Source organism: Marmota monax, unplaced genomic scaffold (genome assembly GCF_021218885.2).
Source record: "Marmota monax isolate L192 unplaced genomic scaffold, Marmota_monax_Labrador192_F-V1.1 WCK01_AAM20220418_F8-fsc00187, whole genome shotgun sequence".
NCBI classification, from domain to species: domain Eukaryota; kingdom Metazoa; phylum Chordata; class Mammalia; order Rodentia; family Sciuridae; genus Marmota; species Marmota monax.
In genome coordinates, this window is record NW_026694837.1 from 1,443,136 (window position 1) to 1,468,011 (window position 24,876).

The following is a 24,876-nucleotide window of genomic DNA, read 5'->3' on the forward strand; positions in this document are numbered from 1 at the left end:
TTTGAAAACTAGTTGTTTTAGATTCAAAAGTAAACTTATCTATAAAATATGACCAGTACAAAAAAAGTGGTAACATTCTACGATAGTATGCCCAGTCTTTTATAAAAATGGACTATGTCTTTGAAATTATTTCCACATAAAACACCAACAATAAATTATAGACTTTTCCCCTCTCCTCCTGACCTTTTAGTATTAATTAGGTTGATCTCTTTGGTAGAGAATATTTTGGAAAACTCTTCATTCCCAGGCAAACTGCAAAAGGTTAGTCATGGTGTAGCCCTATATATTACATATTTCAGGGAGAGTAGCAAAATGATTTTCTCACATCTATAAACAAAATGCTTACTTAAAAAAATGTTCCTTTTTAAGAATTTTATCTCCTTTGATATTTTTGTTTCATGTTATGCTTTTATACCAAAATTATGGACATTTGTATAACTGAAATAAATATATACACATTGCATATGTTTGCTTAAAGTATTTTTTGTCTCTGTTAGTTTATGCCATTAAAGGAGTTTGGAGTTGACTGCCTTTCATAGCAGGGACCCATCGTCAGATACTTACATTTACACAGGATCTAGAAATTAGAAATAGATTTTGGCAAGGGAAACGATACTTTAGAATTTAGAGAGCCAGGCATGGTGGCACACTCTTGTAATCCTAGCAGCTTGGGAGGCTAAGGCAGGAGGATCACAAGTTTGAGGCCAGTCTCAGCAACTTAGGTCCCAAGCAGCGCACCAAGACCCTGTCTTAAAATAAAAGGTGAAAAAGGGCCGGGATGTAACTCAGTGGTTAAATGTTCCTGGATTCAATGCCTGATACCCTCCACCCCAACCCTTGCCAAAAAACAAAAATAGAAATTAAAAGACTAATGCCATATTTAGGAAGCATCTTGGCAGAAATAACTAAGGATTACAAATAGGGGCTCAATACAAAGTAAGATGTACATATCTTGTTCCTTCCTTTCTAAATCTTTAAGAAAAAAAACTCTTGAGGGCTTTTGAGGGCTTAGCAGTAGAGCGCTCACCTCACACTGGTGGGACCAGGGTTCAATCCTCAGCACCACATAGAAATAAAGGTATTGTGTTGTGTCCATCTGCACCTTAAAACAAACAAACAAACAAACAAAAAACTCTTTTGAAAAAGTGGTGTGAGATCCTACGGATTTATTATTTTGTTGAGAACACAATGACTATGTACATATTTACTGTTTGTTTGTAAAAAGTGGTTTACTGTGTTTTAGAAATGTCTCTATAAAAGGTCATTTTTTCATTTTACTGGTCACTTTCTATTCACAGATTTTTTTTTCTTATTAAATGTTTGTTTAAAGAATCTCTCACAATTTTAGACTGTATTGGACATATGCATAACACAAAAATATTGAAAGAGTTGATCATAAATTCTGTAGGCTTTTTGAAACAATCTTCCATGGTTTTGTTTAGTATACATATTCCTGTAGTGGAGCTTCACTATAAGAAGGATCTTATTTCACACTTCGATTATGTATTTTAGGGCTAAGTACCTTAGTGCCCATTGAAACCATTGATTCTGGGATTGAATAAAATCAGTCTTGTTTGGGTGAGAGCAGAAGTGGCTTTACCAATCCCTTTATTAAAAAGAGTTATTTTGGATTACTAATTGTAATCATGGCTACCAGAGTCACAGTCCTTGCTAAAATGGAATGTTGTTTGTTACAGTGATAAAACTATTGCAGGAAACCAAGGAGGGGCAGGCTTTTCAGGAAAGTTTGCTCAGAGGTTCAGTGGTTAAGTGCCCATGTATTCAATGCCTGGTCCCCCCCCCAAAAAAAAATTAAAAACAATAACAATAAAAACAAAATAGAAATTTAAAGACTAGTGCCATATTTGGAAAGCATGTTGGCAGAAATAACTAACTAAGGATGACAAATAAGGGCCCAATACTGGTCCGACAGTATGGGTATTGTTATAGGCATTTGGCAGTACATGTGAAAGAAATTATTAGATTCTGTTCATAGGGACTACATGTCAGTGACTAGCGAGGCCCATCTTCAAAGGGACCAACAGTTAAAGATAGAGCCCTATGAGTATCAATTACTTAACTGTCAGTGGCTTACAAATATTATATTATTTGGATTTTCTCTTTAACTGACTTACAAATACTACTTATGTTGCAGAGTTAAAAGGAAGTATCTTGGCCTATGTACAGTGATTTTTCATTTTTATTTCTTCCAAACTAGCCAAATAATATTTTGTTTTGTCTGTGTGTAGGAGGGTAGAAAGTGGGGATGTGGTAAAAGTAATGTGAGAAAAATAGAGAAAAGCTCAAGTACCAAGTCTTGAAAATTAATATACTCATTAAGTCATATATCTGATTTTAGATTTAGATATGTGATATTTAGATAGGTCATGTGTGCTAATAAAAAATTGGTAGAAAAGTCTTAACTTTTCTACAAACTTAATGTTTTGTCAAGCCCTTATGAGATAAGTTTAAAAGTTGACAATTATATATTTTGTTATTTATTGGAGGTATGAATTTAATTTGTGTAGCTTTGTACTTCTTTGTTGTTGTTGTTTTGTTTTGTTTTCTTGCTCTACTGGGTATTGAACTCGGGTATGCTCTACCATGGAGATACCCACCAGCCCCCGCCCCCTACTCTTTTTTTGGTTTTGAGATAGGATCTTGCTATGTTGCCCAAGCTGGCCTCAAACTTGTGATCCTCCTGTGTGGCCTTTCTAGTTGCTGAGAATGTTGTACTTTGTGATATTTCAAGTAACTTTAAATAATGGGAGTAAAGTAGTGTATTTTGAAAATCACACTACTTAAAATTTAAAGTATTTTTGACTTTTTGGTCTCTCATAGAAAGTTTGTTTATATATATATATATATATATATATATATATATATATATATATATATATATATATATATATATATATAATTTTAGTTGTCAATGGACCTTTAGTCAAAATACTTTATTTATTTATATGCGGTGATGAGAATCAAACCCAGTGCCTCACATGTAGTAGGCAAGTGCTGTTACCACTGAGCTATAACCATAGCCCATGGTTAGTAAATTTTGTTCAGTGATTTTCTTACACCTATTGAGATGATCATAATAGTTTTTATCTTTATTCTTTTCTTGTTGTGTTTTGCTTTATGTTGTTTGATCCTTTTTAAAATATTTTATTTTTTAATTGTAGTTGGACACAATGCCTTTATTTTATTTACTTATTTTTATGTGGTGCTGGGCATCAAACCCAGGGCCTCACATGTGCTAGGTAAGCGCTGTACCGCTGAGCTGCAACCCCAGCCCATTCCCGGCCCTTTTGATGTTTTATTTTGAGATAGAGTCTCGCTAAATTGCTGAGAACTCAAAATCATCCTGGGTTATCCTCTGGAGTCACTGGGATTACACTCATGTGCCACCACAACTGGCCTCTTTTTCGCGTTTTAAAGAGTGTAGTTATATTAATAGATATATTTAATGTTAAACTCCTGCTCTCCTATTAGGTTTCTCCAGAGAACCGAGGCACCCCCCAACACACACACACACACACACACACACACACACACCGCTTACTGTAAGGTATCCTTCGTCTGAATCTCTTAGGTGAAAAGTCCCAAGATTTGCTGTCAGCACACTGGCAACTCAAAAGGACCTGTGGTATGTCATTCAAGTCCTATTCCAAAGACCTGAAAAGCAGTACAGTTGAACATGTAAGTTCCAATTTTATTTCAAGCCTGAATCTCAAGACAAAACCAGTATCCCTGCTTGGAGAAAATTAGGAAGACAGAGTGAATTTTCATTTAGTCATTCTTTTGTTTTATTCAGGTCTTCAGAAGATTCGGGGAGGCCAGTTCTCAAAGGGAAGAGCACTTTGGTTGAAATAGTCTACAGATTTAAATGCTAGTCTCATTAAGAAACACTCTCACAAATATACATAAAATAACATTTAACCATCTAGTCCTAGGCTTTTCTTGCTTGTCAGGCTTTTGATGGCGTTTTCTCAAAAGATGCAGGAAAAAGCATTTGAAAAAATACAGTACATGTTCAAAACACTAGAAAAACTAGGGATAGGAACATAACCTCACCATTGTAAAAACTTTATATGATAAATCCAAGCATCATTCTAAATGGAGAAAAATTAAAAGCATTCCCGCTAAAAACTTGAACAAGGCAAGGATGTCCTCTTTCTCCACTTCTATTCAACATGATTCTTGAAACTCTAGCCAGAGTGATTAGACAAAAGAAAGAAATTAAAGGGATACAAATAGGTAAAGAAGAACTCAAATTATCAGTGTTTGCTGATGACATGATTCTATACTAGAAGAACCAAAAAACTCTAGCAGAAAACTTCTAGAACCGATAAATGAGTTCAGCAAAATAGCAGAATATAAAAATCAATACCCATAAATGAAATGCATTCCTATACATCAGTGATGAATCCACTGAAAGAGAAATTAGGAGAACTATTCCATTTACAATAGCTTCAAAAAAGTAAAATACCTGGGAATCAATCTAACAAAAGAGGTGAAGGAACTCTACTGTGAAAACTATAGAACACTAAAGAAAGAAATTGAAGAAAACCTCAGAAGATGGAAAGATCTCCCATGCTCCTGGATAGGCAAAATTAATACTGTCAAAATTGCCATACTACCAAAAACATTATTATACAGATTTAATGCAATTCGTATTAAAATCCCAATGACATTCTTCACAGAAATAGAAAAAGCAACCATGAAATTTATTTGGAAAAATAAGAGTCCCAGAATAGCTAAAGCAATCCTTAGCAAGAAAAGTGAAGCAGGATATATCACAATACCAGACCTATACTACAGAGCTATAGTAACAAAAACAGCATGCTGTTGGCACCAAAATAGACTTGAAGACCAATGGTATAAAATAAAGGACACAGAGACAAATCCACAAAAAATATGGTTATGTCATACTAGACAAAGGTGCCAAAAACATTCACTGGATAAACAATAGTCTATTCAACAAATGGTGCTGGCAAAACTGGAAAATGAAATTAAACCCCTATCTCTCACCCTACACAAAAATTAACTCAAAGTGAATCAAAGACTAGAGACCCTGTGCCTAATAGAAGAAAAAATAGGCCCCAATTTCACGACGTCAGCCTAGGATCTGACTTTCTTAACAGGACTCCTAAAGTGCGAGAAGTAAAATCAAGAATCAATAAATGGGATGGATTCAAATTAAAAAGCTTCCTCTCATCAAATAAAACAATAATGTGAGGAGAGAGGCTACAGATTGGGAAAAATTCTTTACTACACCCACCTCTGATAAAGCATTAATCTCTAGGATATATAGCAAACTCAAGAAACTTACCACCAAAAAAATGAATAACCCAATCAATAAATGGGCTAAGGAACTGAACAGACACTTCACAGAAGAAGAAATACAACTGATCAATAAATATATGAAAAAGTGTTCAACATGTCTAGCAATTAGAGAAATGCAAATCAAAACTACTCTAATATTTCATCTAAATCCTGTCAGAATGGCAATCATCAAGAATACAGGCAAAAATAAATGTTGGCAATGATGTGGTGAAAAAGGTATACTCATACATTGCTGGTGGGACTGCGAAGTGGTGCAACCACTATGGAAAGCAATATGGAGATTTCTCTGAAAATCGGGAATGGAACCACCATAAGACTCAGTATCCCACTCCTTGGTTTATATCCAAAGGACTTAAAAATCAGCATACTATAGTGAGTCAGCCACATCAATGTTTATAGAATCTCAATTCACAATAGCTAGACTATGGAACCAACCTAGGTGTCCCACAATAGATGAATGGATAAAGAAAATGTGGTATATATACTCAATGGAATATTACTCAACTTTAAAGAAGAGTAAAATGATGGAATTTGCCAGTAAATGTTTGGAGTTGGAGAATATCACACTGAACGAAATAAGCCAATCCCACAAAACCAAAGGCCGAATGTTCTCTCTAATATGCAAATGCTAATGCACAGTAAGGCCTAGGGAGCAGGGGTTAGGGAAGAATAGTGTTACCTTAGATTAGGTAGAGTGAAGTAATGGGAGGGGAGGGGAGGTGATGTTTGGATAGGAAAGATAGTAGAATTAAACAGACATTATTACTATATGTATATATGTGATGACATGACCAATATGATTCATTAAGCAATAACTCTGTACACTCAGAAAAATAAGAAATTATATCCCATCTATGCATGCTATATCAAAGTGCATAAATACATTCTACTATCATGTATAACTAATTAAAACTAACAAACAAATAAATAAATAAAAATGAGAATAGCATTTAACCAAACATCTGGGCATCCTGTGACCTAGTGAGTTTGACACATAAAATTAATCATCACTAGGATAATATTTACTTGGTCATGATATATGATCCTTTTCGTTTTAATACATTACAATATTCAGTTTACTATTTTTAAATTTATGTAGATGACTGAAATTATAATCTTCCTTTTTTTAATAATCTTTTTTTTTTTTTTTTTTTGGTGTGTGGTGCTGGGGATTAAACCCAGGACCTTGTGCATGCAAGGCAAGCACTTTGCCAACTGAGCTATATCCCCAGCCCGCTCTTTTTTTTGATTTTGATACCAAGGGTACACTAGCCTCAAAAAGTGAGTTTGATAGTGTTTCCATTCTCTGAAAGAGTTGTGTAAAGTTAGAATGACCTAGTTTTGCAAATTGGGTAAAACATAACAAGCGAGGAAATGTTTATTTTATTTACTGATAGACTTTCTTTAAATTTATAGGACTAATCAAGTATTCTGTTTCTTCCTTGTTGGTTTGGTTTTGGTTATTTATATTTCCTAGAAATTTATCCCTTTCACTACAGTATCCAAATTTTTGGCATAGCTTTGGTCATGATAGTCTCTTATTATCCATGGTTTGTTATGGTTGATTTTCTCAGATATGTTGTTGAACACAATTTTTTTTTCAAGCAATTGAAAATTTATTTGCTTATAGATCTAAAGTCTGCAAAGTCCAAGAGAACACAATTTTTTTTAGCTCCATGAACTCTGCTCTTAAATTCATTAAGTTCTTATCCTTTAAACATTGTAGTAAAATATACATGACATAAAATTTACCCTTTTAACTCTTTCTAAATAAACAGTTCATAACATCACGTGTATTCACAGTGTCATGCAGCTATCTCCACTGTCCTTTGCCAGAAATTTTCATCATCCTAAACCAGAAATTCTGTTCTCATTAAGCAATAACTCTTCATTTCTCTGCTTTCCTCCATTTTATTTCCTGTTTCTATGAATTTTCCCATTCTGTATATCTTATATAAAAAAGATTATCCAATACGTGCCCTTTTGCATCTGATTTTTTTCACTTAACGTAGTATTTTCAAGTTTGACTTATGCATCATTATGTTCCAGATCTTTGTTTTCACGGCTGAATAATTTTCCAGGAAATATATGTACTATGTTTTGTTCATCCCGTCATACATATATGAACACTTCAGTTGTTTCCACATCTTTGCTTTTGTGAATAATATGAACACTGTTGTGCAAGTAGCTTTTGAAACTCTGTTCTGTTTTCCTGTGTCACATAGGAGTGGAATTGCTGGGTCATATACAAATTCTGTGTTTAATATTTTTAAGTTTCCCCCTACTTTTTTCCCAGAGCTGCCACACAATTTTATATCACATCAGCAATGTGGAAGATTTTCAATTTCTTCACATCCAGCCTATTTTTAAAAAGGATGATTAAACTATCTTTTCTCCAGTGAATGTTTTTGGCACCTTTGTCTAGTCTGATGTAACTATATTTACGTGGGTTTGTCTCTGTGTCTTCTATTCTTTACCATTGGTCTACAAGTTTGTTTTTGTGTCGATACCATGCTGTTTTTGTAACCATAGCTCTGTAGTATATTTAAGGTCTGGTATTGTGATGTAACTGGACACAATATCTTTATTTTGTTTATTAACTTTTATGTGGTTCTAAGAATCGAACTTAGTGCCTCACACATGCTAGGCAAGTCTTCTGCCACTGAGCCACAACCCCAAGCACCTCTCCCATTAATTTTTAAAATGCTATTATCATATTTTTTATTTATATTTCTCCGTGATGCTTTTAAAAATATAACTAACCAGTGTGTTGTATTTGTTCCTATGTGTTCTTTTCATTTTTTAAACATGAGTTATATAGTTAATTTATTATTTAATTTTTCAGGCATGTTTAGCTTTATGGGTCTGATTCTGCCATTTGTTGCTTCTGCTCACTTTCATTCATGATGATTTATTTCCTAGTGTATGTTGTAAATCATAAGTTTGAAGTAATGATCCTTGATATGTCCTCAATGGGAATGCTTTCAGGTGTTTGTTTAAATATGTTCTTCAAGGGATGCTGCCAGGTATCTATGAGTGCTATCAATAAAATCACTTTAAACTAATTTTTTTTGCTTTATTAGTCTATAATGGGTATCAAGTATTCTGATATTATGAAAGTTGAATTTATGGTTAACAATTCTTAGGGAAGATTTTTATTTCTTTAATGCAGAGCCTCTATAGGTAAAGTACATTTTGTTTTGTGAGGGGAATTGAACCCAGGACCCCTCTACCATTTAGCTACATCTCTGGTCTTTTTAAATTTTTTTTGAGACAGGATCTCACTGAATTCCTGAGGCTGGCTTTGAAGTTATTATTCTCCTTTCTAATCCTCTTGGGTTGATGGGATTATAGGCTTGTGCCACTGTGCCCTGCTCCAGTTTAAGTACATCATTAAAATGGATGGTTGCCTAGTTCACGCACTAAAAATGTTACTTACCATAACTGGCTGTTATCTTTTCAACTTTATACTAGGTTCGTTAACTATATCTCTTACCTTACTTGGAGGGACTACTTTCTTTTCTATATATTGAATACCATGCTAGTTCAATTCAGGCTGTGGTTTGCTGTCAAAGGAGTCTTATTCAATTTGGGTCTAGAGTACTTATTCTTTGAAACTATACTTTGTCATCTTACCTGACTTCTGTTTTGTCTTTTCTACTGCTACTTAAAACATGCTTTGAATCAAAGATTTTAATTCATGATTTTGCATTTGAAATGATTTTTACCTGGAGGCAGTCTCTGCACATCTTGTCTACTGTATGAAAGTAAGAAGTCTTTTAAGACCAATTTGTAATCCTGTTTGTAATTGTAAACCATTATTGATGTCATTTTCATAGCAATTTTCAGTTTTTCTTTTATCACATGTTTTAAAAACTTTTTATGTGGCTATTGTACTTGGGTATTGATGATTTGGGTGTGATATGAACTTTTGGTTGCCTCTTTTCTGAAGTAGTTGTTTATTAGCTTGCATTTTGACACAGTAAAAGCCATTTTAACATACTATACAAATCAAGAAATAGTGTAGATAATACTGCACTCTTCCTTGGAAATGACACTTTGTGTAGGAAACATTAACTTTCTCAATAAAAACTTTTGTATCCTTTGATCATTTGCGGCAAGAATTTGTATTCTCTTTATTTAACTGATTCTTAAAATACATATATTTCACTTTTTGCCATTCTTCATTTACAGTTCTTAATATTAGTATGTTTATATTTCTTTTTCTTTTGCAGGTTTTCTTTAGGTGATGCTAGGAGGCCTCTTTATGAGACAGCAGTTTTGGTAGAAGATGTGGTGCACACTCAGTTAATTAATCTGGTAAGAACATATATAACTTTATTTGGTATGCATTTATAATCTATTTGGTATGTCTTCTCTAAATGCTGCTTATGTTGGGATTGCAACCCAAATAAAAAAGTTTAAAAATTTTTTCTTTTTAAATCAGTAATTTTTTTCTCATTTTTATTGAGATATAATTTTATTGTATTTACTAGTTTAAGTGTATAATTTGATGAGTTTTGACTATGTGTTATTGTCATTAACTACCAGAACAATCATAATACAGAAATTTTCCAACACCTAAAAACAATCCCTTGTTTCCCTGTGCAGTTAGGTTTTTCATCCCAACTTCTGGTACTTAGCCCCCAATGATCTAATTTTTTTCCTTTAAATTTCTAGGAATAGCTATTGAATGGGCTTCTCTTTAAATGTTTTTTATTCTGATTAGTTCTACAAGACACATTTTGACACATCATACATAAATGGAGTATAACTTATTTTTCTTGTTGTACATGATGTAGAATTATACAGGTCTGGTAATCATATATGCATATAGGGTAATAATGTCCATTTCATTCTACTATCATTTTTTCCCCCATGACCCCTCCTCTTCATTAGCTCCCCCTTCTAATCCTAAGTACCTATATTGTACCCCTCCCCACCCCCCACAGTTGTGAATTAGCATCGTCATATCAGAGAAAACATTTATTCTTTGGGATTGACTTATTTCAATTAGCATAATATTCTCTAGTTCCATCCATTTACTGGAAAATGCCATAATTTCATTCTTCTTTAAGACTGGTATTAGTCCATTATATGTATTCCACAATTTTTTTAATCATTCATCTGTTGTAGGCACCTAGTTTGGTACCATAGTTTAGCCATTGTGAATTGAGCTTCTGTAAACATTGATGTGGGTACATCATTGTAGTATGCTAATTTTAAGTCCTTTGGGTATAAATTGAAGAAATGTAACTGGGTCAAATGGTGGTTCCATTCCAAGTTTTCTGAGGAATCACTGTACCACTTTCCATAAGGTTGCACCAATTTGTAGTACCACCAGCAATGTAAAAATGTACCCGTTTACCCTACATCCAACATTTACTGTTGTTTGTATTCTTAGTATTTGCCATTCTGACTGGACGAGACAAAGTTAAGTATATTTCTGATTTGCATTTCTCTAATTGTTACAGATGATGAATATTTTTTCATATGGTTGTTGACCAATTGTATTTCTTCTTCTGGGAAGTATGTATTTAGTCCTTTGTCCATTAATTGATGAGTTTTCTTTTTTTGGCAGGGGGTTGTTGTTGTTTGGTTTTAAATTTTTTGAGTTCTCTATATATCCAGATTAATGCTCGTATGTGTGATAAAGATTTTTTCCCATTCTATAGTCTCTGTCTTCATGTTTTTGATTGTTTCCAACTATGAAGACGCTTTTAAATTTGATTCCATCCCATTTATTGATTCTTGATTTTACTTCTTATGCTTTTGGACTCTTATTGAGGAATTTGGTTCCTAAGCTGACATGGTGGAGATTTGGGCCTACTTTTTCTTCTCGTAGGTGCATAGTTTGTGTTTTGGTTCCTAAGTTCTTGATCCACTTTGAGTTGATTTTTGTGCAGGGTGAGAGACAGGGATTTAATTTCATTTTGCTACATATTTATTTCCAGTTTTGCCAGAACCATTTGTTGAAGATGCTATTTTTTCTCCATTGCATGTTTTGACACTACCATGAGATAACTGTGTTGATGTAGGTTTGTCTCTGTGTCTTCTATTCTTTCTATACCATTGTTCTGTGTATCTCTTTGGTGCTAGTACCATGCTGTTTTTGTGACTATGGTTCTATAGTATAATTTAAGGTCTGATATTGTGCCTCCTGCTTCACTCTTCTTGGTGAGAATTGCTCTGGCTATTCTGGGTCTGTTATTTTTGAATAACATGAAACCATGAATTTCATGATTGCTTTTTCTATTTCTATGAAGAATGTCATTTGGATTTGAATAGAAATTGCATTAAATCTGTATCATGCTTTTGGTAGCATGGCATTTTGACAATGTTACTTCTGCCTATCCAAGACCGAGGGAGATCTTTGCATCTTCTAAGGTCGTCTTCAATTTCTTTCTTTAGTGTTCTGTATTTTTCACTGTAGAGGTCTTTCACTTCTTTGGTTAGGTCGATTCACAAGTATTTTATTTTATTTTTTTTAAGGCTATTGTGAATGGGGTAGTTTTCCTAATTTCTCTTTAAGTGTATTCATCACTGATATATAGGAACACATGTTTTCTGGTGGAATTTTTTGGATCTTCTAAATATAGAAAAAAATACTTAATACGGGTAAATGAGAACAGTGATACAACATATCAAAATCTCTAGGACACTCTGAAGGCAGTGCTGAGAGGAAAGTTCATTGCATTGAGCTCATTCAATAAAAGAATAGAAAGTCAATGAATAAATAAATGACCTAACATTATATCTCTAAGCCCTAGAAAATGAAGAAATCAATGCCAATAGCAGTAGGAGACAAGAAATAATTAAAAAAAGAGCTGAAATCAATGAAATTGAAACAAAAGAAAAAAATTCGAAAATTGACAAAACAAAAAGTTTGTTCTTTAAAAAAATAAATAATATTGATAATCCTTTAGCCACACTAACAAAGAGGAGAGAGAAAACTCAAATTACTAAAATTTGTGATGAAAAAGGAAATATCATGATAGACACTTTTAAAATACAGAAAATAATTACAATCTATTTTGAAAATTTATACTCCAGTAAAATAGAAAATCTCAAAGGCATCGACAAATTTCTAGAGACATATGAACTACCCAAACTGAATGAAGAGGACATATACAATTTAAATAGATCAATTTCAAGCAATGAAACAGAAGAAACCATTACATGCATACCAGCACAGAAAAGTCTGATGGATTCTCAGCCAAGTTTTACAAGACCTTCAAAGAAAATTTAGCACCAATATTTCCCAAATTATTCCATGAAACAGAAAAGGAGGGAGCCCTTCCAAACTTATTTTATGAAGCTAGTATATCACCTGGATAACAAAACCAAACAAAGACACTCCAAGGAAAGAAAACTTGAGACCAATATCCCTGATGAATATAGATGCAGAAATTCTCAATAAAATTCTGACAAATTGCATACCAAAAACATATTAAAAAGATAGTGCACCATGATCAATGGGACTCATCCCAGGGTTGCAAGATTGGCTCAATATATGGAAATCAATAAATGTAATTCATCACATCAATAGACTTAAAGACAAGAATCTTATGATCATCTCAATAGATACAGAAAAAGCATTTGACAAAATACAGTACCCCTTTCATGTTAAAACACTAGAAAAACTAGGGATAGTAGGAATATGCCTCAACACAGTAAAAGCTATCTATGCTAAACCCAAGGCCAGCATCATTCTAAATGGAGAAAAATTGCTCTAAGAACTGGAACTAGATAAGGATGCTCTCTTTTACCATTTTTATTTAACATTTCCCTTTAAACTCTAGCCAGAGCAATCAGACAGACAATAGAAATTAAAAGGATATGAATAGGAAATGAAGAACTCCAACGATTACTATTTGCTGACGACATGATTCTATATTTAGAAAATCCAAAAAATTCCACCAGTGATCTAGTTTCTATCATTTTATCACTACACTTTTTTCTTTTAGAATTATTATAATATTTTTTTATTTTGAATTTTGTTATAAAAAATTTTATAATTTGTACTAAGAATGCCCAGATATGCTTCAGTTTTCTTTAATGTTAGCATCTTTTCTGATTATAGTATGATGATGAAACCAGGATATAACATAATTATAATACTATCTATCCATATTACTTGAATTTCATTCATTTTCCATCTGCTCTATGTCCCATTTTATGTTCTAAGACCCAATCCAGGATACCATGGTACATTTACATATTATGTCTTTATGACTTCCTATGATAGTTTATTAGTATTCCATTTTTTTCATATCTTTAGTATTTTTGCAAACTACTGGTTATTTATTTTATAGAATGCTTTTATCTTTCTGTTGTTGCAGTGTTTTCTTATATTAGAATGAGGTTATGAATTTTTGGTAAGGTTACCACAGAAGTGACAGATCCTTCTTAGTATACCTATTGAAGGAGTTCATGTTATTGATATGACATATTTGTGATATTAGCTTTGGTAACTTATTTAAGGTGGTGATGCAGAGTTTCTACACTGTAAAGTCACGTATTTTTTTTTTGTGCTTGGATTTAACTCAGGGCTTTGGACATGCTAAGTATGTGTTCTTCTCATCTTACTGTGTTTTTTTTTTTTTAAGTTTATTGGTGAAATAGAATTATACATACGAGTATACTTCATTGTGATATGCTCATATGGCCTGTTTAATTCCACTATACCTCCTTTTCCCCTCCCCTTCTCCTTCTCCCTGATATCCATTCTCTGCTCTGCTGGTCTCCCTTCTGTTTTCATGAGATCCCATTTCCTCTCAGTTTCCATATGTAAGAAAACATAATGACCTTTGTTTTGTGTTTGGCTTATTTTGTGTAACATGATGTTCCTTCCATTTTCTTGCAAAAGACATAGTTTTATTGTACTTTATGGTTGAATACAACTCTTCTATATATGTATACATATATACTACATTTTTTTCCGATTCATCTAAGATCATCTGTTGATCTAGATGTCTACGTGGCCTAGTTCCAGAGTTTGACTGTTGTGAATTGTGCTACTGTAAACATGGGTATGCATGTACTATTTAATACTGTGCTAGATGACTTTACTCCTTTAGGATAAATTCTGTAGAGTGGTATATCTGGGTCATATGGTGGTTCATGCCTAGTCTTTTGAGGAACTTCGTTCTGCAGTCTTCTTGCTACTGTTTACTTTCCGAATTTAAAGATATCACATGTATTTTGTGATATTCTTTGTCTTCAGTTGAAGAGGCAATGTAGAGTGTGCATACTCCATCTAAATTGCCTATGTATATTATTTTAATCGATTTTCTTAACCTGAGTTGATTTGGGTCAATGAGTACAGTTTCTGATTTTTTTTCCTTTATTCTCAGAGTCCTTTTTTTTTTTTTGGTCATAGCATGTTTATTTTACTGTGATCTAAGAATTATTGTTTCATATATTGATGAAAATAAAAAGTACATTACAAATGGCAATTTATTTGTAATAAAATGAAGTAGATCATTCCAGATTTAAGCTGCTTAATTCAAAAATAAATTGCTTGTTTGGATACCTGTGGTAGTCTCCTATTATTCTTTTTCTCTGAGATTGAACCTGCTAGGTTGGGCTCTTGATAAGTTTAAAAAAATTGTTGTTGTTTTAAGCTATAGATTATGTTGTGATGTCACTTGGTGATGGTTGGGTGTGACTTAAACACCGCAGAAAACTCTTCTATGTGGATAAGGCTTTATGATTTACTATTCAGAAACCAGAGTTTTCAGCGCTGTGGTATGTTTCCAGATGCAGTAGCCATATATCTCAAAATATTCTGCTGTTGATTTGCTCTTATGAAGGAATCCCTGTCTGACTAAGGTGTTAGCATGCAGTCTCAAATTATATATGTAAATGGCTCTCAGTTGTTCTTAGTACATTAAAGTTTTCTTTTAAAAATTGTTTTAAAAGCAAAAGTGTACTTAGTTTTCAGTTTGCTGTATATTGTTTCATCTAGTTTCTGATTTAGTAAATTATTAGGTATTTTTATTTTATTTATTCATTTTTATAATTATTTATTCAAAAAGCCTTTCTTGAATGACACTAGATGAAGCTCCTGTCTAGGACCCAAAGATGAATAAAAGCATAAAGTTTTTTTCTGATATAGATACATAAGAAGTGATTTGAAAACTTTATGGAAACTGGTAATGCTGATGTGCAAAAGTGAGATGGGGTTTGAAAAGAGGAATCAGATCAGCCTGAAATTCTTCAAGCATTTGTATCTTCGTGTCTATATAAAAACATATTGTTGGGCTGGGGATGTGGCTCAAGTGGTAGCACGCTCACCATAGCATACGTGAGGCACTGGGTTCGATTCTCAGTACCACTTAAAAACAAAATAAAGATATTGTGTCCATCTAAAACTAAAAAATAAATATTAAAAAAACCCATATTGTCTTTCATAGGATTCAGCGTCTGTTTATTGAGTTGATTTGAGGGAAGTAAGTATCAGTGTAAAGCTTATAAACTGTTGACTTGAAGATGTGATGTAGAAACATCTTTAATTTCATTTACACTGATTTTTAAAAAATGATATGTATTTAGTTGCCAACATTTAAAAACCAGAGCATTTTACCATTAAAACTTAGGATTTCTAGCTTCTCTTGAAACTTTGGATTGCTTGACAACATAGGCCTGATTTTAGAATGGAAATCTGAGCTTCATAGCTGCTTCTACTTATAGACTGGGTACAGTCTGATCATTCCCATCCCCTCAAGTCAGGCCAGTCTTATTTCCTTGATGAGTAAAACACCCAGTATTTAAGAAGTGTACCACAAATTTTTTGCTGTTTTTTCCATCTTAGTCCTTAACTTCAAATTTTCCAGAAAACTTACTTGTTAATTTTGGAAAAAAGTAATGCATTTTATAAGAAATCTTCATTCCCTTCAAAAGCTGGAGGAGGAACAACATTATAGAATTTTATAGGCAAAGATAATAAAGGTTATTTACCAGTATGATTTACCTTTTTTTAAAAAATCTGCAACTTGGCCCTGTTAATGGGAGTGTGACTTTTGAAGTTAATACCAAATTATGAACGAAATAAAAAGCACCTAGATTCTTGTTGCTTTCTATTTAGAAGAAACAAAAGTGATTCCATCAATATATCCTCTGTTGTGTCTCCCTGGGACAGTGAGTTAGGACTTTTGCAGCTAATATATCTTTTTTCCCAGTGGAAGGACCCTAATACCTTCATCTGAAGCTCAATGTGAAAGAAAATATGGAAAGTCAATACTATTGCTCATATTTCTTCACTCTTCTTTGTGTATCCTCTAGCCTCTTTTTTGTTAAAAAAAAAAAAAGGTATATATTGGATTGCTGTTCGGTTTTTCAGTTGAATGAATCTTCTATGTCATGGTGGTGCCTATAAAATCTAAACTCTCCTTAAATGCAGATTCAGTTTTTCTTATCAAAGTGTGTGAGAATTCTTTGCAGAATGTGAAATTCTAGATTCCTAAGAGATTTTTTTAGGTAATGTCTTCTGGTGGAATTAAAGAGTCGGTATTTTAAATATACTTTCAATATCTTTGTAATCCAAACAGTCCAAGAATGAGATTTGAGAAACACTAACATACATCTATCTATATACACATGTACACAGACACATATGCCTATAATTATATTTATGTTATGTACATATGTACATGAAGTATCTTTTCCCACCCCATTATTCTAATGGTTTTAAATTTGGCAGTTAATCTCCTTATAGACAGATCTTGTATAAAGTACTGTTCAGTTCTCATGACCAGTTCACTGAGGCTATCACTTTTGCCACCTCAGTAATATTTTATGGGTATGTTTTAAAATTTCCATAAAATTTCCTGTGAGAACTTCAATTATAAGAGTTATCAAAACAGGATAAACCAATATAATTTATGATTGCATAAAATAAAGGAAGTAGAGGTCCCACTTAGACCTAATTAATCATATGATGGAAACTGTCATTTAGCTAACCAGACATTCTGACTTTCTACTAACATTAGAGCATATATATATGACTCAGCAAACTAGTATTTACTTGGTGCTTACATGAATGAGATATATGAGTTTACAAATACCATCTGGGTAACTAAATGTGAAGAGTTATTGTTAAATCTCCCATTCGGATTAACATTTATTGAACTCTCAGTCCCTCTTTCTGTTATTTATAATGCTTTTTAATTTGGAAAATGTTGTGCAGGTGCTCTTTTCTCATTCATTTACATTTTGTGTTCTCTTCTGTAGCTGAACTAAGAGAAGTTTAGATTCCTATTTTCCACTTTCTTTTTAGGATCTTCAGAAAAGTCTTTTATCAATAACTATACATATTCTTTCTCCAGTGCTGCCATTACTCCATTGGTGTAGTGATTTTGCAGGAAAGGAAGTAGGAGTTAGTAAGTATCTACTGTGTTTGAGCCAGTCTGATAAAGATTTTATTTATATTATTTGATAATACATATTATAAAATACAATAATATTAATAACATTATAGCATATAAGACAGGTTTTTTTTCGGGTTTCAAAGTAACCTGTTATTTCTGTATAGCTTTTAATTTAGAAAAGTTTAACTCAGTTTGACTTTATCTTATTTGTTGTATCAATTCAATTAAAAGCTTTCATTAATTTTTTTGGATTTCAGTTTCATATATTCTACTGTTGAATAACATGTAACAATTATTTTTTAAATATCTATTTTTAGTCCTTTAAGTTATGAAAAGAACTCATCACATCCATCATGAATTTATATTTTGCTACATAAGTTGCTATGAAATTCTGTGTTGTATGTATATGAAATTTAAAAGGCATTATTTATAGTTGAAGCACTGAGAATGAAACTGATTTTGAGTTTTCAATGAAATATGTGTGTCAATTAGAAAAGAATTAAGTAAATAGCATTTATTTATTAGTAAATTTTACTGACTTTGCTTGTAATCGAGCTAAGAATTTGGTGTTAGGTAATAAATGTCAGAATAGTACTCTTAAAATCATGCTTACTATTCAGGGTGTGTTTAATCTAAAAGTTTGTCTGCTTTTCCTTTTTGCAGTATAGCAGAATGCAGAGAATCAAAGCAATTAGTTACTAAAATAAAGGTTGATAAGAAGTAGCAAGGAGTTGTTAAAGTGTAGAACCAAAATTAAATATTTTTTTAAAAGCCCTCAGATACACAAAATGTTAGGTCATCTACTTGGTTTAAAATTTATAAGCTACATTCTAAAACATATATGTTGAAATATTTAAAGCCTTCTAAATTTTTTGGTGGAAAAGACCTTCACTTTGTTTTATATAGCATGTTAGATTAATATTTGCAGCCAGTAAAGACTTGAAACAATTAGACAAAGTTGATATATTCAAAACAGTCTTTAGAAAGTGAAGGTAGTGTGTAGGTCACTTAGAGGCTTTTGCAAAAATAAAATTTCATATTTTTAAAAATTAATCTGGAAATTTCATTATATACAGTACAGAAGATGTTTCTTAAAAGACCAAAACTTTCTTACCCACAAATGGTTTTTGTAAAGATTCCTTGATTTAGGAAATATCCTTAAGGAAATTTAAATAAAATTATAGTTAACCTTTTTTTCTATGTAGGTTTTGACAGAATGGCAGCTTAAAAAAAATAGTTTATATACTGTTTCCGCATACGTACAGAGAAGATGCTGTCTTCATTTATAGATTTGGAAACTGAAGACCAGAATGATTAAGCAACTTGCTTGTGTCATACAACTTCTAAGCAGTAGATGTAAAATTGAAATTGTTTCTTCTCCAGAGAGTTTGGGAGTCTTTTGTTTGAAAAATGCTGTTTTCTTTGTTTTAATGTATATTTACCCGAGTTTCCTATATATCTCTCAGGTCCTTTGTAATTCTCAGTATTCCCTGGCTTTCTGAAGTGGAAAGAGTATTCCTTTCAGAATAGAATTTGTATTTTTCTTTTTTTTTTTTTTAACATGTCACATGAGCAAATTTATTTATGTTTGTTGTCAAAGGTGATACATTTCTTCTTTTATGTTTTATTTTACTTGCTGTATTTTTGGTCTGTTGGTTACTTTTTCAATATATATAATTTTCTCTGTATACATTTTCTTAGATTTTTTTTCTTTTTTTAAAATTTTTATTGTTGGTTGTTCAAAACATTACATAGTTCTTGATATATCATATTTCACACTTTGATTCAAGTGGGTTATGAACTCCCATTTTTACCCCGTATACAGATTGCAGAATCACATCAGTTACACATCCATTGATTTACATATTGCCATACTAGTGTCTGTTGTATTCTGCTGCCTTTCTTATCCTCTGCTATCCCCCCTCCCCTCCCCTCCCCTCCCCTCCCCTCCCCTCCCCTCCCCTCCCCTCTTCTCTCTCTACCCCCTCTACTGTCATTCATTTCTCCCCCTTGTATTTTTTTCCCTTTCCCCTCACTTCCTCTTGTATGTAATTTTGTATAACCCTGGGGGTCTCCTTCCATTTCCATGCAATTTCCCTTCTCTCTCCCTTTCCCTCCCTCTTCTCATCCCTGTTTAATGTTAATCATCTTCTCATGCTCTTCGTCCCTACTCTGTTCTTAGTCACTCTTGTTATATCAAAGAAGACATTTGGCATTTGTTTTTTAGGGATTGGCTAGCTTCACTTAGCATAATCTGCTCTAATGCCATCCATTTCCCTGCAAATTCTATGATTTTGTCATTTTTTAATGCAGAGTAATACTCCATTGTGTATAAATGCCACATTTTTTTTTATCCATTCGTCTATTGAAGGGCATCTAGGTTGGTTCCACAGTCTTGCTATTGTGAATTGTGCTGCTATGAACATCGATGTAGCAGTGTCCCTGTAGCATGCTCTTTTTAGGTCTTTAGGGAATAGACCAAGAAGGGGAATACCTGGGTCAAATGGTGGTTCCATTCCCAGCTTTCCAAGAAATCTCCATACTGCTTTCCAAATTGGCTGCACCAATTTGCAGTCCCACCAGCAATGTACAAGTGTACCCTTTTCCCCACATCCTCACCAGCACTTGTTGTTGTTTGTCTTCATAATGGCTGCCAATCTTACTGGAGTGAGATGGTATCTTAGGGTGGTTTTGATTTGCATTTCTCTGACTGCTAGAGATGATGAGCATTTTTTCATGTACTTGTTGATTGATTGTAAGTCCTCCTCTGAGAAGTGTCTGTTCAGGTCCTTGGCCCATTTGTTGATTGGGTTATTTGTTATCTTATTGTCTAATTTTTTGAGTTCTTTGTATACTCTGGATATTAGGGCTCTATCTGAAGTGTGAGGAGTAAAGATTTGTTCCCAGGATGTAGGCTCCCTATTTACCTCTCTTATTGTTTCTTTTGCTGAGAAAAAACTTTGTATTTTTCAAAGGGTTAATGGTGAAAAAAAGGGGTCCCAAGAGGTTGGTAAGCAGAATCTTCTTTTGATGTGGAAAATAAAAATTTAATTTCAAAATCTATAATATTTATCATACTTTAAGTGTGTTAAGAGAAAGATTAACATTCTCCAACACAAGGCATGCCCCCAGTAGCTAACAACATATATAAGCATAAGGAGTAATTTCAAAATACGAAAGTAGGGGCCATTTGTAGAACACTAGACAAAGGTAATTAAAAACAAAGAATAAATATAAACATTCTTGGAAAAGATACTTAAAACATTTTGGGCTTTTCTAGAAATCTCCTGTATTGTTGCATTGGTAATGGACTTCATAGAGATAATTTCTAGTAGAGTCTTTTTCTACTGAAGTTTCTTCTTAAAGTTTCTCCCTAAAGACAGTTTTCATTAAGATCAGCAGACAGGGTATAAGACTTGATGTTAATAGCCTAAATAAAGAATCTAAGTATTCCTTGCCAAATTTTTAATGTATATATAACAAAAAGAGTAATATTGTTTTTCATTGCTTAATTTTTATTCCACCACTAAAGTCTCAGCTTTTATTTTCAAACTTTTTTTTTAAAGGATTTGATTTCATTAACAAACATAAGGTTGCCATAGATACCTTGTGTTTATTGGATATTCACTTTTTAGTAATATTTCCCTTTAAAAGAAAAAGTAGCATATTAACATTAAAAAAGTAACTTTGGTATTTTATATCATGTTGAATATAAAACAAGGTCACTGCCTTGTCATTAAAATCAGATGAGGCCTGTTGTGGTTGCACAGGCCTGTAATCCCATCTACTTGGGTGGCTGAGACAGGATGATCACAAGTTTGAAGCCAGCCTCTGCAGCTTAGTGAGGTCCTGTCCAAAGTTTTTTCAAAGGTGGGGGGTCTGGGAAGAAGCTTAATGATAGAGGGTCTCTGGTTCAATCCCCATTCCCAAAGGGAGAAAAAGAGTTCAGATATCAGGTAGTGATACAGCTAATATTTTCAAATGTGTTTCTTGAGAAAATACTGAAATTTAGTTTCTTAGAACGAACATTATTTATTTGTTGAAATCCAGTTGTTATTTCTAATATAATTTATTTGTTATTCCTTTTATGCTAGTTAGGAAATCAGATTCATGCAAGGCAAGAAGGAAGTTATTTATGCATGTCAGTATTGAAGACTTAATGACTACTCTCTCTAGAAGAGGGAATGATAATTAATAAATTATTTTATTTACACTTGAGTATCAAAGTGAATTGTTTCTTTGTCTTATTTGTTTTTATTGTCCCATAATAAGCTACTTAGTATCCATTAATAGCTAAAGTTAGTTTTGGATATCAGAGTGGATTTAAATGATGTTGTCAGGGGTATTTTTAAATGTCAGATAAATTGTACAAGTTTTGCATTTTATGCCATGGAACCAAATACAGCCATTAAAGTTTTATATGAAATCACTGCTGATCAAGCCACATGGTTTTCTAATTGGGATATGAGCAGTGTTTCCTTAATATATACAGGGAAAGGGGATGAAAAAAATTGGGAACAGATTTTCAAGGTCATTGAATTTCAGACTGAGTAATTCTGTAGATAGTTGGGGGTGTTAAAAAATTTTAGAGTGTTACATAATGATGAAAATGGATAGCATGACTTGTCATTTTTATATAGGATAGTAACTCAAGATGCCCTCTCTGGAGAGATCAGTAAGAAGGATATTGCAATGTCTAAACAATATATGCCACTAGCTTTAAGTTAGATGAGTTCTGAATGAAAGACACAGGAAGAAAGACCCTATTTTTTAAAAAATCAGTATGGAGTTTAGAATATGCAGGATTTCTTTGCTAGACAGGGATAAGATAAGAGAGAGCAAGTCAGAGATGATCCCTAAGCAGTTGGGAGAATGACAGCTTCATGGCTTGAAATAGAAATATTAGGGGGAAGAACAGGTTTGTCAGAGAAATTAGGGGTTTAGACCCATATGTTTTTGATGCTTTGATAAAAAAACTTACGGTTAAAAAATGGTTTTAGAATACTTGAGAGTAGTGTTTCAGGGATATGCTGTATTTGCCTAGAAACGAGCTGGTTACAAGTTAAGAAAGGGAAACCTCACCCAAGGGGAGGCTTAAGAAAACTGAGTTCTGATGTGAGAGAGAAGAAAAAAAATAACTTGTAGATTTACATTTAAATTTATTAGAATGATACAGAAACTTTTTGAAATTTTTTTTATTCTGGATGCTTGGAAAGAAACTTTGAAAAGTATATGTATTTTAACTTTTATTTTAAAGTGTACCAAAGTGAAATGTAGATTTGGCTTGGTGAGGTTTTTTTTGTGATAAATAATACCTTTCTGGTATGGATGAACAAAAAGCTAAATGTAAATACTTGTTACTATATTTTCTATTCCTGTCTCCCCCCAACCTCCACCCCTGTACTGGGAATTTAACCCACTTTACCACTGAACCACATCCCTCTTTCCTGTACTGGGGTTTGAATCCAGGAGAGCTCTACCACTGAGGCATATTCCTAGCCTGTTAAATTTTTGTTTTATTTTGTTCTTTTTAAATTTTGAGGCAGATTTTCACTTAGTTACCCAAGGTTACCCTTGAACTTGGAATCCTGCTGCCTAGGTTCCTATGTAGCTGGGATTACAGGTTTGTGCCCCCACATCAGCCTAATTGGAAAGAAACATCATTGATTTTGAATCTTCACTTTGTAATTTGATATTTATGCAATTTTGAGCATATTCCTTAATCTGAGTCTGTTTATCTATTGCAATTTATCTCACAGGCATTATATATGATAATATATGTTAATGACCTAACAGTGATTCACACAGTGTTTGCCAGTGAAAATGAGTAATTCATGACAGCTAAAAATTTTATTCATAAATCTAAAATATTCAGACTAACAAAGTATCAAGGACAAAAAGAGTCCACAGAGAATTTTAAGATTTATATGGCGTATGTATTTCTGGGGCCACTTTTCTGCTTTAGAATATTATACGATTCTTTCATTCTCAACATTCTTAGATAACTTAAAACTCTTAGTTGGCAGTTTAGATAATTTAGTGTACATGAATTTCCCTGTCTCTTTCCTGCCAGTTCCCACATGACTTCATGTCTAAGTGAAAAATGCCTGTAGATGAAACCTGTCTAAATTTGTCAATGCATTTTAATCACAGGGACTTTGGAAGCTTTTCCACATACTTTATACCTTTTCATTTTATAATTGTGATTGGACTAGAACTTAATTGTCATTGAAAAAAGAACACAGTCTTTATTAAAGCCACCCACTTTTGTTACTAGGGATTGAACTCAGAGACTTTTAACCACTAAGCCACATTCCCAGCCCTTTTTTGTATTTTATTTAGAGACAGAGTCTCACTGAGTTGCTTAGGGCCTTGCTAAGTTGCTGAGGCTGGCCTTCAAATTGGGATCCTCCTGCCTCAGTTTCCTGAGCCACTGGGATTACAGGTGTGGGCAACCATACCTGGCTAAAGCATTTATTTTTATTCAATAATTCTTTGAATGTTCTCCTAAATTTTTGAGTTCTTAAATTTTATATTTTTAGCAAAGACTACTATGCTTATTTTGTTCCTTTCAACCACAGCGGTTTTCAGAATACTGTATGAAAATGCTCCAAACAGGCTTGAAAAACACAGAAGTGTTCATAAGTACAAAGTGATGTAGAGTTTGAGAGAGGTGGGACAGAGAAAAGGATAAATAGGTAAACAGAAGAGAGTTCAGTAGATGGCAAAAGAATATTCAAGCCCCCTAAATGACCACTTTGCTAAAAATAAAAAAAAGCTTAGGTTTATTAAATGACTCTTATTAGGCCTTACATGAGAAATTGCTCTCACTGTGCCTTATTGCCGCAGTCTGGCTGGGCACAATCAGGAGCCACTTGTCAAAAGAAACTAACTTTATTTTTAGAACCACACACGCCAAACAAAACAGCCTCTCAGGAAAAACCCTCAGAACCTCAACTGCCACCACCGGCTTTCCACAAGCCTCTCTCTCCCACACCAGCTTCTCTCCCCCTCCCACAATCCTCCTGCTCTTGAGGCCGATTGGCTGGGTCACGTGGGCGGAGCCAAAAAAGTCCCCCAATGAGCAGCTCCGTGGTCTGAAAGGGCAGGGAAACAGTCCAATGAGCATCACCGCAGAGGAGCCAATCAGCTAGATGTT

General features: G+C 33.3%; 1 protein-coding gene across 5 annotated transcripts in view; it reads left to right on the forward strand.

Annotated features, from left to right (window-relative positions):
- Positions 1-24,876, forward strand: part of Supt3h (SPT3 homolog, SAGA and STAGA complex component) — a 468,296-nt gene that overhangs the window by 210,725 nt on the left and 232,695 nt on the right. For all 5 annotated transcript variants that reach the window (XM_046426146.1, XM_046426145.2, XM_058573179.1 and 2 more), the window contains one exon: positions 9,582-9,666. In XM_046426146.1, coding sequence (XP_046282102.1) covers positions 9,582-9,666 — 85 coding nt within the window. The remainder of the gene's footprint in view (positions 1-9,581; positions 9,667-24,876) is intronic.